Genomic DNA, 16,904 nt, shown 5'->3' with positions numbered 1-16,904 from the left:
TTTGCCTTCACGATGAGGGAGTTGAACTGCAAGTTCAGCCTTCAGCAGTGACTGAAGTGGCCATGAGATCTGGGTCCTTAGGCATGCCTAAGGATACCTTCAGAATGGTGGGGGGGTTTAGGTTTGGTTTGGGTTTTTTTGTTTTAACTGCTCCAATGCCAGAATTACCCTCATAGCAGAGCTAGTGTCAAACCAGAAATTCAGTGTGTTATCTGTGGGAATTTAAATGGGGCTTTTCCCCTCCCCCCTTAAAATATAAGCTTTTAATATCCGTCTCCACCCCCCAAGAATCATCATCTGCCATTTAGATCAGCTTCCTCTGACAAACCACTTCTGAGAGCCTTGAGTCTTAGCTGTCAGTAAATCAGCTAAGTTTCACAGATAATTAAGCCCTAAAGCAGTGTGCTATGGTAAAGAAGGCATTTTAAAAGAATAAAAAGTTTGGATTCATCACATCACATACCCAGTGTCACAATGATGGACCAGCAACAAGTGAGAGCACAACATGCAACAGACTCTTGTGGGACTACTATCAAGAGATGCTTATGCTGCATTCTTGAACTCACATGGAAGAACTTTGTGAAGAGGGGAAGTCTCAAGTAGTCTGTGTGCAGGAGAAAAAAAAAAGTAATCGAAGTACCCAAATGAGTTAGTTTTGTACTCTTACTGTACCTGCAGGGATACAAACAGTGACTAGAAGCCTTCAAGATGCTATTATTGATTTCAAGAAATACGCAGCAGATCAGCTGTTAACATTTAATTTTATTTATAAAAAAATTGTGTAACGTATTAAATACAAACATTTGGAAAAAGCAATCAAGGCTTCGCTAAGATGCCCAGGAAGACAAAGAATCAAGAAGCTTACCAGGTTTAGAGTTCTTAGACCAGCTGAATTAATTACTGTAATTTTTCACTGACTTCTTTACAGGCAGTGGCCACTACAGCAACCAGTGTCCTTTTTAAAAAGCAGAGATATGATTTGCTAAATCTTCCGACTCAACCACAAAAAGTAAGGAAACAACTCCTTTCAGGTTAAAAATCAGGGTAATAAACACTAATGCATTTAACCTGTTACCTACATCCTATAACACTAAACATTTGCTTATAATCACATGTGGATATCAAGTTTAGCCCCCCCCAAATCACTTTTACATTTAAAACCTGGGTATCCAATAAGGTGATATAAACTTTATACATTTTCCAGTGAACAATAAAATGAGGACAGTGTTTTGAAGTACAGAAACAAAACCAAGTATCATCTACACGACAAAGGCCAACTACTAAGAGGTGGATGGGGTCTAGTCATGTTCCAGATACCTGGAAATGTCCTACACACTGCCACTGAAAGACTAGTTGGAAGACAAATCATGTCACGTTCTCAGTTTGTGTTAGCTCCTCTCCCTTTCTAACAGGCCAAGGTGGGAACTGTAGCTACTCTCCTTTCTGCACCTTGTGCTAATAAAGGTGTGAACTATCATTTTGCTCTGCATGGACAAATCAGATTCAAATTTTCTTAGACTGCTCTTGCTCTTTTACCACTCTTAAATGCAGTATGCAGTACATAAACCACTAAACAGTGAGCAAGAGAGTACAAAGAAGACCTCTTCTGTCTTTTGAAGAGAGAGGAGCGCTTCCACTTACTGACAATATGGCACTCCCTCCATCCTCCTTCTTTACCCTGTATTGGCTTTCAAGCTGCAGCATAATACACATTGATGTGGCTATATGGCCCTAAAGCCAAATTCAGCTCTAAAAAAATTCTGTTTGTGAGGCTGATTCTTTGGGAATAACCAAGCTATTTTAAAAAATCTGGTACAGAATAATCAGACAAACAAACATTAACAGATGTCTCCCATTCTACCTTGCATTTGTCACAACAGAAAAAAGAATTGCCAATCTACCAGCACTCACAAAGCTTACTACTGCAATGACAAGAGTGCCACAAGTGTTATGGAATACACAGTGTTGTCAGTCAGCTACAGAATGGACTGACTAGATACCTGCAAGAGCACAAGCAGAATGCTTCTGGCAAAGCTGCCCTTTGGGGACAGGCTAAGTTGCACTACATATCCTATTATGAGTAGAGGGTTGAACAAATGGACCAGAATCCTGAACACATGTCAGACCCTGTTACCGAGCAAAGTCATTTCCGATTACTACATCAGCCCTCAGAGCAGAGGCAATTGCCAACATGGGCACTGCTGTGCTGGAATTCCTGAACAGCCAGTTATTTGGTGATCAACATCTTCAAGAGCAAAAGGCTACTCTTACCAGGCAAACACAGAGCAGTTGCTCAATATACTAAGTAGGTAATCATTCATTTAGCTACAAGCTTGAAAACAAGTCAATTCCAGCACCTTTCCAAATGTAATAGCATCTCTTACTGCAACACAGACATGATTATCCTGCTCTTGTGTTCAGTACACTCAGAGCACTTAGTGCAATGAAAACCCTGATGCAGGCCTTTGACTCACATGAAACAAATGGTCAGGCCAGTTCCATCCCATTCCCTTTTTTTTTTTCCTTTTTGACAATTATTGATATACAAGATCCATATTTCATAAGCCATAACATTTTTTGGAACATACTTGGCAACAGATATTTAACAGCGAGAGTTTATTTGACCCCAACAGCCTTGCTCCCACCCAAAGAATGCACTGCCACGCAAAGCAAGCAGGAAATCACATGAAGACTAATCTTGTGAAGGGATGGGAGGTCAAAATACGAAGAATTTGAAAGAGACAACAGTCTATTTAGCGTGCTGACTGCTTCTTGCTCAGTGCATAGGTTTTAGCATGATATACACCACATTTAAACAAATGAGGGGTTTGGTTTTGTTTTTCTATCCTGGCTGTTTGGGAAGTACATTTTATTTTCTGAAATCTTCAAAAAAAATAGGCCTTCCAGCCTCTGAGTCAAAGACAAGAAATCACTGTCTTGGCATCAGTGCTACCCCCCATTACACCATCAGAAGTCAATATACTGTCCATCATCCCTGGTGACATATTTGAAATTACAGTCTTAGAATACACTTGAGTCAGGCAATGGCTCCATTCCAGAACACACAATGTTGCCAAGAGCAGAGCATGGCCCCTAGTTTTAACCTAGTTTAACACATATTTTACAAATGCATTCCTCAAATCTGATCACAGCAAAATATATAGTGGTTTTAAAATGGCAGAAAGTTGAATTCAAACAACTCAATTTTTAAACCAGTGAGAAATATGGGCAGTTTTGAAAGAAAACAAACTCCTCAAATACAGACATTTGTGGAATATACATGCACACTCACGCTCTCGCACACACATGCACCCACTTCACTCAGTGTCAGATTAAGATTACACAAGGCAATTTTCAAGGTTGCATTTACAACCACAATGACAAGAACAGCATTTTTGAGGTAGCTGAAGTCAAAGAGCAAACCACAGCACAAGCAAAGAAAAACAGGTGCTCGCGCTCACACCGAGCCCACTCTTTGGAGACACGTTATCATGTGCGCAGGGGCGTGTGTTGAAGAGGCACGTGTTCCACAGGGAATGAAGTTCAGCAGCACTGGAGACCAGATAAACTTGTCTCCAGAGAAGCTTATGTTGAGAGACAAGATGCTCAATCAAGGGACTACGGCTTAAATCACTGCACATCAGCTGAGCTGTGGTAAGTCTCGGTGCTCTTTGTCTGTGGCAATTATACCAACAACTCTGTCTCACGTGCACTGAAGCAAATACAACTGTGGCAGTTGAAGATGTTATTAGTCAGAGCTGTCTGTCCCACTTCTCTCCTAGATGCTACTGTTGGTAGAAAGGTACATGTACCCATATCTCACCTACTCCAGTTTGCAGCCTAGCATTCAAGCTCAAGCCCACCTCCACAGTATTACTTGTCAACAGACTGTGAACTGGAACAGCAGAGACAGACTTGAGTTGTCCAGGTGCAATAATATCTTTGCCACATTAATAGTGCAGAGACATTAAACTGTCACAGCCTGAATCACCAGACTTCATCTCTCAGAGCCCTTTGCTACCCTCCAACGAACGGAGTTGAGCTAACCTCACAGCAAATGCCAGGCAATGTGGGCCTAAGGCGATAGATACTAGCTGTGGCTGGCTGACTGGCTCAGCCACAGTAACTGGATCATGTCCCTGGGCATACAGAGAGCTTGATCCTGCCCATATTATAAAACTGTGTGAAACACACTCATACACACACACATAATGCAGTATTTTCATCAAGAAGCTTTCGACAAATCAGTTTGCAGGATTACTGCTGAGAGTCCTGAAAATGGGATGGAAATTATGGCAAGATGTTTTTTCAAAGGTAGAAAGAAAAGAAAATCAACCCACTACAATTAGGTCTCTGTTGTGTAGTTACTGTATGAGAGAGACTGCACAGATGAGAAGTTGTTATTCCACTGTCTTCCTCCAGTACTCTGCTGCAGCTCTGCCTGCTCTTTATATTTAGTCAGAAGATTTTTGGCTTCTTGCAGATCCTGAGAAGAGTTTTCCCCGTATTCTTCTTTCAGCCACTGCCTGAACTGCAGAAATTGAACATACATATACAATATGATGAGACAATAACATGAGACTGAAGAAGCAATACTCCCTCCTGTCCTACAGAATTGACAGCCTTTAAGAACACAAGTAGTTTAAAGAAAAACTCTCCAAATATTGCATGTCCCTCAACAACACCACAGAATACTTTGGCATAGGAACACATATTTGAAATCACTGAGATCCCTTATATCCCCTAAAAATGATACACATCCACAACAGCTTGCCTGACTGGAGAAATACAGAGTAAGGAACACTTACTAGGCAAGGACGTATGGATTTAAAAGCACCCTCCTCCTGTTGCATATACAAACAATCAGATAAATTAGCATGGAAGCTAATACAGGAGCTTTACAAGCTATAGAATAGTACTCTATATTACTGACATAAATGACTGAATACGGTTCATGGTAACAGAAGTACCAGGTCCAGTTGAAGGCCAGCCCAGCTCTGTATCCTGGTACAAGTAGTCAGATTTAAATACTGAAGAAAGAATCAGGTGATGGCAGGGCAATAATGCTGTGACCTTTTTCCTAACCATTTCCTCAGCTTCCACCAACTTTCAGCTCAGGTACTTTCAGAGGCTGAGGCAGTATTCTCTGTGTTTGATAGCAACAAATGAATTTTTCTGCCATGAGATCACTTTTCGAATCCACAGATTTTTAACATAAGGTATCTGGACGCCAACAAGCTCCATATGTACATACTGTAAAAAACTCCCTCCCCTTTTTCTTGATTGGGACCTGCCAATTGGTAGCTCCATCTCACATTACAGGGAAGACTGGAAACCACACCTGTTCACTTTCTCTATTCCACTCAACTTTTTAGGCCTTTATTACATCCTTCTCTGTAATTTTTTTGCCAGTTGATGAATTTTAGTCCACTAACAATCTCATTGCTTTTCTCTGCAGAAGCAGCAGGTAGACAGAGACCCCAACCAGTTGGTTCCAGTGGGGACAATATTCATTTTTGAAGCCTTAGTTTTCATAGCCTTGTTCTGTTTGGGGCTTATGGACAGCTTTACCCATAGAGATAATTTACACTGGGTGACAAGAACTCAGTACAGTTACTCCCTCCCATCTCTAAATGATCATAATGTCCTGAGTCAAATCTGAAGCCTCAGACTACCACATGGAAGTTTGGAATGGGTCCAAACCATGCTGTGACCTTAGTGACTGAATCCCTTCCTGTAAAACTGGTATCTAGAGGATCCCATTCCAGAAACCCCACCGGATACCACCCTGTAGTGGCACAGCAAAACACCCATGCTAGTGAAATCAGAGAAAAGTTCACACCCATGGCAGGTGGCATTATTCCACTGAAATCAGGTATGTAAACAGACACCTGCTAAGGATGTGGTTGCTGTTAAGAGACAGTAGGAAACTACAGCCCAGCCAGTGACTACAGGTGGATATTGCTTTTTGCAATCTACTGCCTCCCCCTCAGTAAAAAAGGCAGAATGTGTCGTCCATGGTGGATGAAAAAAAAAAAAACACCAACAAACCAGAAGAGACGTTACTGTCTTTATCAGGCTATTTGCATATAGCCTTAATTGTCATTGCTGTTAGCCCAGACCAATTAGAGCAGAAATGACTGTAAGGGAGGAAGGAGACAAGCCTGGAAAGTCCCCTCTGACTTTTGTCTCTTAAAAATCAGTTACTCTACCATTTACACCAGTCCCAAACGATCCAGGAAACATTCAGTTAAATATTAACAAAAACACAGAAATATTTACAGTTGCAACTGCATCATGCAAAACAAATTTCTAAATTTCTAAACTCTGAGCTCTCTGCAGCAGAATGACAGGCATGGAACTAAAAATGAAAACAACATCCTTCGCCCATGTATTTTGCCTTCCGATTTTGGTTTGCCTCTGTTGTTGATTTTTAATAAGCATGATAGGCATAAAAGTCCAGAGAACAGTAACATGCTGAGCAATGGAAAACAGAGGACGGCAGAGTAGATTCTTAACATAAGTGGAAGTTACAGATCACCCACAGGGAGCAGGTCTTTTGCGTGGGATGTGCTTTTTAAGGGTAAGAAACTAATTTTTGTATTATGAAAACCACTCTGTCTCATCGGACTCTGTCACTCAGTCTTACTGTTCCCTCAATTCCCCTAGTCCTACAAAGCCTTCCAAGGCTAAGGAAAAAAAAAAAAAAAAAAAAATTCATGTTTGAGACTGTTCTACACATCAGAAAATTTATAAAGTCTCAGCCACAAAAGCTAGGAAGAACATGACAAGTACATCATAATGAAAACCTAGTTTAACTCCTGGATAGCAAAGATTTCTGATTATGATTTTTTTCCTGCTTACTATTCCAAAGGAATGTGTTGAGGGGAAACCCACTATTTCCATGCAACTGGTACTTACAGGTTGATCATTCTGCTGCACTCTGAGCAACTCATTTTTACCTCTCTGAAGGTGTCAGTCTTGTATTGTCTTAGCACACATGCAGCAATCACTGCATTGAGAGCACAGCTGGGCAGGAGGTGTTTAGATGTTGTGCTTCATCTCTTCTCTCATCTAGCATCCCCTGACACCTTGAGTTCTACCTGCACCTCCTCAGTGGAGCAGGCTTGGCCAAGAAGCCACTCTCTCAAAGCAAAAACAGGGAGTCAGATAAGCCACCCAGACCACAAAATAATGGGAAGTAGCCTATGATCTGACTTGGGATTTTGTTTCACAGCTCATTTGTTTGCAGTTCATTTACCTGATCAACATCATGTTTCTCAAAGTCCTGTAGCTGCCTCTGGAAGCCCATGTTAGGATTGGCACATGATCTTGCTGCGCGAACAACTGACAGTGCATCTTCCCAACCAAAGTCTGTGATGGTCATGATGTAGGCAACCACTAATGTCACACTCCTGGAGACACCTGCAAGGCTGCATGAAAAAGATGGTATAATAAACTGAAGTAGTGCTGTACTTCAGCTATCACAGTTAAAAACATCACTTCCCAACATCACAGCAGACTGCTGTGCTGCTTGCCATAAAGAATATTGCAATGTTTGACTTAAAGGGTTTTGGGGATGCTTTTTAAAATGTATCAGAACAAATCTATGACAAGAAAGGGGGTTCTGAATACTAATTTGTATGACACTGCAAAGGAACAAATAAGTATGAAGTCTTCTTTAAAACAGGGGACAGTGCACAGTTCCAAGTTAATCTGGTTTTTGATAATCTAGAAGTCAGTCACCCACTTTCTTCTGCTTGTGCAGATTAGAGCAGCAAAGTAAGACTGTTCCCTCTTCCCTACAAATAAAGGCTTCCATTTCATTGGGCTGAAATGAACTTTAACTGAACTGTTGAAGTACATAGGTCTGGTTGCTTTTTTCCTCTTTCTGCTAGCCATTAACTGTGCAACTTCAACTCTCAGGATTCCAGTTTCACCAGATGAAACACTAGGATAAAGTAATAAACATTCACTATGAATAGTCTGACAGTGCTGGACAAAACGTTCCCAACTATTACTATTGTAAGTATAAAGAATATGTTTGAGTTACATTTGTACCAGACTCTTTCACTTGGCATTTAAAGAATAATTTATGCTTTTGAAATGCTTCACAAATTTAAATATGTGGGTTTTAAAACTCTTAACAGAATTCAGGTTAATTATTCGTGTTTTACATACATGGACACTGACCAAATGACTCATGCACAGCCCTATCATGAGTCTGTAGCAAACTGGGGATTTATGCTCAAGATCTGTGTACAAGTCCAGTGCTCATATCACAAAATGACTCTGATTCCAAATACAGACTCAGATACGTTACTTGGACATACAGCATAAAGACTATAACCAATAGCAGAGAGTTAGAAAAAAAAACAGGGTGGGATTTCCTTTTCTATTTTCTACAGTCCCAGGAGCATCTCTCTAATGAGAGACTTGCTATTAACAAATGCAACATCTGAATGCTTCAGCAGTGTAAAGGTAAAAAAAAAAAAAAAAACAAACAAAAAACCCAATTGCTGTTCAAAGGAATTTCTTCTTAACAATTCTGAAGTCAGCAAAATAGCTGTTACAGAAACTAATTAAATCGGAATTATGGAAATCACATTTAGAAACAGTGATTAAAATAATGAGAAATAAATAGTATGTCTCTAGTCAATGCATAAGTCAAATCAATCCTACAACAAGGTTTGATGAGAAGCTCAAAACCAACTTCTTGGGCTCCTTTTATCTCCAGGCAGCTGCCCACCCCAGGGACTCAAAAGTCATAGCATGAGGCTTTAACAGTATTTGTAAATCTTCTAAGCCACTTCAAATAAAGGGGGCGTCTCTGTCCAAAAGGATTTTGCTATACAATGGAGATGAACACTAACTAGTTAAAACAATGAACATCCAAACTAAGGTAAAGAAACCCTTAAGAAGTGGTATACATACCAATGAACTAGGCAGCCTTCACCTCTAAGCCGGCACTCATGGATAAATTTGATGCTCTCTCTGAAATGCCTTGCCCTGAAAACAGAAGCAGAATAAAGAAAGTGCTCTATTTAGTAAAATCACTACTTAGAAAAAGAGAAATGTATCCGAAAGCTCACTGAACGCTGTTTCTAGAATTTTGAACTGAAAACAGGTCTTACAAAGTAAAAGTTAATGTCTGCAAATGAAACTAAAAAACTCACTGGCATAGTTACACTCCACTGTACCTGAAGAAACAGGTAATCTTAGGCAATATGATGTGATAAACACTAACACTTTATTCTGATGACTGTCAAGTCTGTATTTCAGAGTTTTACTCCTCTTTAAACTAGTAACTTGATGTTGCATGTCTTTATGAATGCCAAGTGCAAGGTCCTACACCTGGGTCAGAGCAATCCCAGGCACAGCTACAGGTTGGGCAGAGAAGAGATTCAGAGCAGCCCTGTGGAGAAGGACCTGGGGGTGTTGTTCAATGAGAAAGTGAACATGAGCCAGCTTCAGTGTGCGCTTGCAGCCCAGAAAGCCAACTCTATCCTGGGCTGCATCAAAAGGAGTGTGACCAGCAGGTCACAGGAGGTGATCCTGCCCCTCTACTCTGCTCTCCTGAGACCTCCTTGAAGTATTGTGTGCAGTTCTGGTGTCCTCAACATCAAAAGGACATGGAACTGTTGGAACAAGTCCAGAGGAGGGCCACGAGGATGATCAGGGGACTGGAGCACCTCCCATATGAAGACAGGCTGAGAAAGTTGGGGCTGTTCAGCCTGGAGAAGAGAAGGCTGCATGGAGACCTCATAGCAGCCTTCCAGTATCTGAAGGGGGCCTACAAGGAAGCTGGGGAGGGACTCTTCATTAGGGACTGTAGTGATAGGACAAGGGGTAATGGGTTAAAACTTAAACAGGGGAAGTTTAGGTTGGATATTAGGAGAGAGTTCTTTACTGTGAGGGTGCTGAGGCACTGGAATGGGTTGCCCAGGGAAGCTGTGAATGCTCCATCCTGGCAGTGTTCAAGGCCAGGCTGGACAGAGCCTTGGGTGATATGGTTTAGTGTGAGGTGTCCCTGCCCATGGCAGGGGTGTTGGAACTAGATGATCTTAAGGTCCTTTCCAACCCTAACTATTCTATGATTCTATGAATGCACAGGTGTCAGATGAAACTCAGCACAACTACATGAACAGTTCTCAAGGTATACTGTCTCCCAAAGAGGCACCCACTACCAGCTACACAAACTTACGCTTAAATTTGACTTCACCTTCTCCTTCAAACCATGTACTAGGACACATCTAAATGCTACTATTTTCTTCTTTGCAATATGAAATCTCTCCCTTTTGTCCCTTCTATGAAAAATGACTCGATTCAAGCCCTGTCTTCTTCAGCTTCTTCCAGTCTTCTCACCTCAGAATGCAGTACCCCTCTGCCTGCCCTTACTGAGGATATCAGGCAACCCCTGCCTATAGCCTGCCTCTTTTTTTTAAGCAGTGGAAAAGGGAATGTGGAGAAGCTAAAGACTCAGTTTACAAACCTTAAGGTTTTTACTCTTATTATCCTTTACTTATTATGCCTCTTCATTTTAAGTGGGGCAACTCCAAAGGAAAGGAAGTGGGCAGCTGTTATTACCTCAGTAAATCTGCAGCACCACTTCTTAGCATCCCAGTCCCAATTTGTTTGCCCTGCCTCTGCCTTTCAGACTGCAAAGCCTTTGGGGCAGCCTGCAATTAATCACAGGTGCAAGCAGAACCTCCTGTTAAAAAGAGCTGGAGTTCACTGTAGTCTTTGAGTGCTCCTGCAATTTAAACTTGCAAGCAGTAGTAATGTGTGCGACACAGAGGAAAGAGCTTCTTAAGGGGTAATCAATACCAGGCTTATTGGCAAAGGCGAACCTGAAAGCACACTGCAGTCAACACCCATGAAACACAATGTCCTGTATTCAAGATGTTTCCCCTCTCAGGGTGAATATTATACCACAAGAGTAAAAGAAAAAAAAACCTCAGCCCAGCACCAGCAGCCACACAAAAAATCAGGAATACCCACATAAAGGGAAGCTTCCCTTCCTGCCCAACAGTGCAGCTGCTGATACTATAAAAACTCAAGACCTGGAGGAGGACAATGGTGATTCAATAGAGTGACAGTGCCTGTGGAACTTGGAAAGGCAATAGTATCTAAGCTTGAACATCCAAAAAAGAAGGATCCCAAAGGCGAGGACTCCCTCTCCAAGGCAGCTCTTACATCACTGGATACAATATGGAAAACACAGTCAGAAAAGACCTAAGTAAATTATTTGGAAAATCTCATGGCACAGTGAAATCCCAAGCTTTAAGACGACTTGTCAACTCAGGATTTTGTTGTTCAAGAAACCAATTGAGCATGTAAGACAGACTTATCTGCATTTCTACTCAGACAGCCACTCCACACATTTTCACTGGCTAAGTTCTAACAAATCATGGCACTCAGATCTGCGTGAGGGGCACAAGAAGCTTCACATAAACTAAGAGGACAAACGACACATTGGGCTGTGTGTCCAAGAGGCGTTGCTATTGCACAATGAAGGAGCTCTTATCCAAGATTGAATGGATTCAGCCAGATGAAACTTGGCTAGGGACAACATCCTAATCTTCCCATACACCCGGTCCTTTCTCTTTCTAGAAAATCTGGCCAATGGCATAGCTACAAGCACCAGTGAATTCACTTCTATGGTCTAGCACAGGTTTTGGTTAAACACTTCAATGCTTTGGTTTGAAAAATACCTGCTAATGAGCATAACACCTTTGCAAGGTATTAAATATAGCTAGTAGTAAATTCCATTCACTCAGCTTTATTCACCTTCCTTACTGGTGAAACACTGCCAAGTGTGTTTCGGGTATTCATGAAAAAGAGAAGAGAAACGGCCAAGCTCAGAATCAGCGCTGCTCTGCAGAACCACAGCCCCTCCTCACTTTGAGTCAGAGAGTAAGAGACATGTATTCCTCCACAGCCCTATGGTATCAAGGGTCCCTGCTGCCTCCAAGAGACACAGTTACCTAAACTCATTTTCAAAGTTATGGTACAAACCATATTTACACGAAAACTAAGATTAAGGACCAGTCATCTGCATGGCAAGTGCCAGACACGAAGAATGGCATCTTACACTAACCGCAAAACAGTTGATTATCATCTGTAACAGGAAAGCACTTGACAAATGTGTTGATTTGCAGCCTATTTGTTGGACTGCACAGTTACTTCAAGACAATTTATTACATGATATCTGGCTTTTACATCTCCAGGCTTAAAGCTGGGTCCTGAACGGCATCATCTTCACAGTGGGAAAATACCACAAGAAGAACCACCAGTGGAGTGCCCCTACCAGCACATTGTAAAAGTTATCTAAACTTACACATTAGCAAGCTGGATAATCCAAAACTAGGATGAGGGCAGCTATGATACCAGATCTGCATGTTTGTTTGTTGCTAATCAGACTTCTGTGAATGTTATAAAGGTTAAAAAGAAAGCATCCAAATCAGACAGGAAGAAGCATCTCTCCTTTAGCAATGGTTTAGTGTGAGGTGTCCCTGTCCATGGCAGGGGGGTTGGAACTAGATGATCGTAAGGTCCTTTCCAACCCTAACTATTCTGTGATTCTATGTAAATGCAACAAAGATCCACCTAATTTTTTCTTCATAGGTTATCTGGCTTCTATCTACCACTAACAGCCTGACCATCAGAAGTTAGTCCTTTAGAAATATGTAGCCTAGACAATTAGCTGGAACAGGACAGGAAGGGAACATTTCATTTCTATAGAATTAATGTTTTAGCAACAAGTTCTAATAGGAGATGACATATCTGGAAAAGTCAAAGGCCCAAGGTAAAGTTCTCACAGTCCAGGGAAAACACTCATTTAATGCATAGGAAGCACCTGGAGTCTCAAAAGCAACTGCTTGATTCCTAGGCCTTGGTAGCAGCAGAACATGCAAGTAGAAGCAAGACACTTTGGAGTCACTTTAGTGAACCACCACATGTTAACAGGGGAATCCCTGCTGTATTTCCCTGGCAGTTCATGCCTCTGAGGAAGGGAACTCCGCTAAACAAACTTACTAGGAGTAAATGTGTATTACACATATAAGAAGCCAGAAGTTTCCATCACAAAAATGAGCTGAAGTGAATTAAGAGCTCACAATCCCAAAGTTCAGCAGGTAAAGGCTTCATGCTGGACCTTATCAACCTGCCAGCAGCTGCAAAGTAGCAGCAAAGCATCTGACAAACTTGCTGTTGGGAGAGACAGTGTCATGGTTTAAGCCCAGCTGGTAACTCAGAGTAAGACAGCAATGCGTATCTGGTCAGTTGTGCCTGTCAACCATTGCTGAGAAAACACAAGGACCTTTTTTCTTCCTTTTTTCCCCTAACACCATCAGAATCCCTCTTTCAAAAGAAGAGGGTAGATTCACAAAGATATTGCAGAGGGACCAATTCCCTTTTCTGTTCCCCAGCTATCCCTCCCTCCACAGGGGAGTACAGTTAATTGCTCCCAAAGAAGATTGTGTCAAATCCAAAGACAACTTCCTCTTGCTTTCAGAAGACTGCATATGCAAAGCAAGCAACATTGCTATTTGTGAGCACTGTGACTTGATTTTACTTGAAGATCTGAACTGTGCAAAGCAAAAAAGAAAAATCAGTTACTCATCAAGTTTTAAGTGATAAAAATATATCAGTATTAGAAGTAATGACATTTGCTAGCAACCACCCGATACTAAAGCAAGTGTCTGCAGCATAACAGAAACAACACTCATGCAAATATTGTGTCTTCTTACTGAAGCTGTAAGAGCTTTGGTAGCATGCCAGACAGCTCAAGCGCTGGAGGTGGTTTTTCAATATAGCTCCTTGATATTTAACAGTGAGGGAAGGGCTGAATTGTACACTGATTAATGCTCATCACAAATGCCATTCTATTTCCATTCCCAACTGATCCAGATCTCTATTAACAAAGGGAACAGATTTTCAAAACATTTTCAGAAATGCTACAGACAACAGAGTACCAGCAGACAATAGGAGTATTTCCCTCTAATCTCACATTCTTTTTTCCTTCCCAAAATAATCTTTTACATTTTTTTTATTTATTTTAAGTTATGTCCAGTTGTCCATGACAATGGCAATTGGTCACCTGCCTCCTCATTACAGACCTGTCTTGAAATTTAGGGTTTTGGAGTGTTTTTTGTTATGGGTTGGGAGTGTGTGAGTGTGTGTTTTGGTTTGTTTTGTTGTTTGGTTGGTCTCTTTTTTCCTTTCACGACAGAAATGCAGAATGAAAAGGCAAATCACCACACATGCAGTGCCATGCTGGAATCTTTCTAGGGTATGATACACACATACTCTAAAAATATCCACTGAAAGCATAAGCCGGAATATTGCTGTGATGTGAGAAAAACAGTTCTGCATTTCCTTCCGTACCTACCAGGCCTCTTTCAAATACTTGTTTCTCTACAAAACTTGGTAGCAGGAAGTGGCTGAAACCCCCCTCACCTCTCCCCAACATAAACAGTGAACTCTAGAAGAAAGAGCTGGTCACCATCCAAGTTCTCTTACAAAACCTGTTTTGATTTCTCTCTGGAATCAAAACTTGCTATGCTCAATGGTTCAAAACATTAAAACCAAGGATAAGTCCATGAGTATTTCATGAATGTTAGCAGAGGTGAGAGAGAAGGGTTGGGACGCCCTGGTTTCAGTACATATATCCTCAAGGCAAGAGTCATTGCAGGGCAGAAACTCTCTGCAGTGCCAGCCTACTACCAAGAGCAGCGGGGCCTTCTGAGGTAGGTTTTAAAAGTCTAGAGCAGATAGTTGCAGGGGTAGTTAGCACACTGGACTTTATCTTGAAGGCTGACTGTAAGGAGCTTATTTCAACCCTTGAAGGTTTCATACCTCCTTCAAATATTTTCTTTTTGTTAATGGCTGGAGGTAACACAAACAAGGAACAGACAAGCAAAAAGATTTACAAAAACAATGGCTAAAATAAACTGAAATTAAATCAGGAGCAGACTCACTAAGAAATTCCTGAAGTTTAAGGCCAAAACCAAAGAGTGTTTACAAACTGATCCCCCTACAAACCCTGACACAAAAAAAAGCAGGGTCTGAACCAATGTGGCTGGGATAAAGTGCTACTGTGTTTTCTGAACAGATTAAAAACCCCATTTGTGTAATACAAACCCCATTTGTGTAATACTTGTGAGAGATCAGAATCAGATCTTTCAGCTCATTGTAAAACAGGCATCACAGTACTGAGGGATTTCTGGGGTTCTGCATTTTATTTTTAAAGAAAACTTACAAGTTCTGTGAGGGTGAGTCAGCAGCAGGAATGCAGAGATACTTCATTCCCTGTGTAAAGAAGCAAAAAGGAATGAGAAGAAAACATCCAAGTTAAATACATTTATCTACCACCGTGCCAAGTCCTGCTCTACACTGGTGCAGTTTTATTGACTTTGAGGAAGGCATACCATTATTCAGACAAGCAGACATCATCTCTATGCAGCCAAATTTTAGTTTTAAAACTTTTTTCACATCTGCTTTGTTGCTAAGACACCAGCACATAGCTTAGTCATGCTTATCCCAATGTCCAATAATAGAGCTCCTTAAAATAGAAGCATCTTTAGTAAAGAGGCATAAACCTCTTTTTTATCATCTCATTCTTCTTACATTTCTAGTAAAACTAAATTGCACCTTCTCCTGCCCTTCATCTTCTCTGAACAGAGGCTACAACCTCAAATTGTGATAACCGATTTCTTCTGATCCCATGAAGTCATTTTTCTTTACCTCATTGATAAACCAAACAAAATGCATTTCAGAGAAGAAAGATGTCTGTGGCATGGGTTTTGTATTTTGTTTTGGGGAAAATTCAAGCAGGACAACTGTAAAACTCACACTTTTCTTTCACAAACTTACCCTTAGTTTCTTAGTCCGCTATCATGAAAAGTTACAAGATCAAGTCGGGAAGTCAGATAACCATTTCTGATGCATTAAAAATGTTACTGGTTATATTTAAAACAACACTATAATCATGCACTACTGTTTTGCATTGCCAACACTTGTTTTAACTGTCATTTTATTTTAAAGCTTGTTTTACCCCATAACTGTTAAGAATAAGAACACTTCTGAAAGCATATTTAGCTACCTTCTTAAATAGGACTTCCAAGAATATAGGTTGCAGCTCAGACACAAAAAAAAAAAAAAATAAAAATCATTCACTGGGAGTCAAAAGATGCAGTATGAATTTTTCAGATTTACTTGTAAAGACCAGGATTCATAGCAAAATAGCCACCATAAAATGCACCATAGTTTACCTTTCTGTAACAATACAAACCCCTATATAATAATCCTGCATGTTCAACACACAGGGAAAGTTATACATTTATCTGTAAGATCCTTTGCCAACAAGGTGGAACACAACATGCATATATACCTGGCATTTCGTTTGCCAGCTGGGGTGAGGACAGAGTTTCACTGCTCAACTCTTATGGCATCTTCCCCAACATCACCTTTGCTGGCTCAGAAACCTCTATTTCCCCTACACACACTCTGTTACTTCACTTGCCATCTTGCACCAAAGAGCAATCCCTTTTCTAAAAGGTCCAGATCCCTCGCATCATGATACACCATCATGCTAATCCTCTGCAAGATGCATAAACTTCACCACTGTGGCAGAAAGGACATGGGGAAACCTCACCCCCACGACACTACACATGGTAGAGCCATTTTCTCAACAAAGCAGAACCCCTTCAGCCAGCATCTTCTCCACAGCCACACAGACCTGAGAGCCTGCCCTGTCCTCACCAGGCTTTACCACCACTCTGACAGGCCATCCCCAGCATGCCACAACTGGAGGAGAGTTACTTGTCTGTGGCCTTCTGGTTTGGGGAAGGCAGAGTCGGAGGGGAACACTCTGCAGACAGTACTAAGCACAGAGATGGAGA

At 41.2% G+C, this 16,904-nt stretch overlaps 1 protein-coding gene across 13 annotated transcripts in view; it reads right to left on the bottom strand.

The window, feature by feature from the left end:
- Window positions 1–742: 742 nt before the first annotated feature.
- Window positions 743–16,904, bottom strand: part of DUSP22 (dual specificity phosphatase 22) — a 50,511-nt gene continuing 34,349 nt past the window's right edge. For 8 of the 13 annotated variants that reach the window (XM_057399343.1, XM_057399344.1, XM_057399349.1 and 5 more), the window contains 4 exons: window positions 15,263–15,312; window positions 8,935–9,009; window positions 7,262–7,433; window positions 743–4,531 (listed from right to left, as the gene is read on the bottom strand). In XM_057399343.1, coding sequence (XP_057255326.1) covers window positions 4,346–4,531; window positions 7,262–7,433; window positions 8,935–9,009; window positions 15,263–15,312 — 483 coding nt within the window. In that variant the 3' untranslated portion in view covers window positions 743–4,345. The other 5 variants (XM_057399353.1, XM_057399355.1, XM_057399354.1 and 2 more) reach the window with 2 other exon arrangements.

Source organism: Pezoporus wallicus, unplaced genomic scaffold (genome assembly GCF_028554395.1).
Source record: "Pezoporus wallicus isolate ANWC-B61680 ecotype Strahan unplaced genomic scaffold, APGP_CSIRO_Pwel_v1 contig_818, whole genome shotgun sequence".
Classification (NCBI taxonomy): Eukaryota; Metazoa; Chordata; class Aves; order Psittaciformes; family Psittacidae; genus Pezoporus; species Pezoporus wallicus.
The sequence above is the reverse complement of the archived record's forward strand: the minus strand, read 5'-3'. Positions and strand labels throughout refer to the sequence as shown.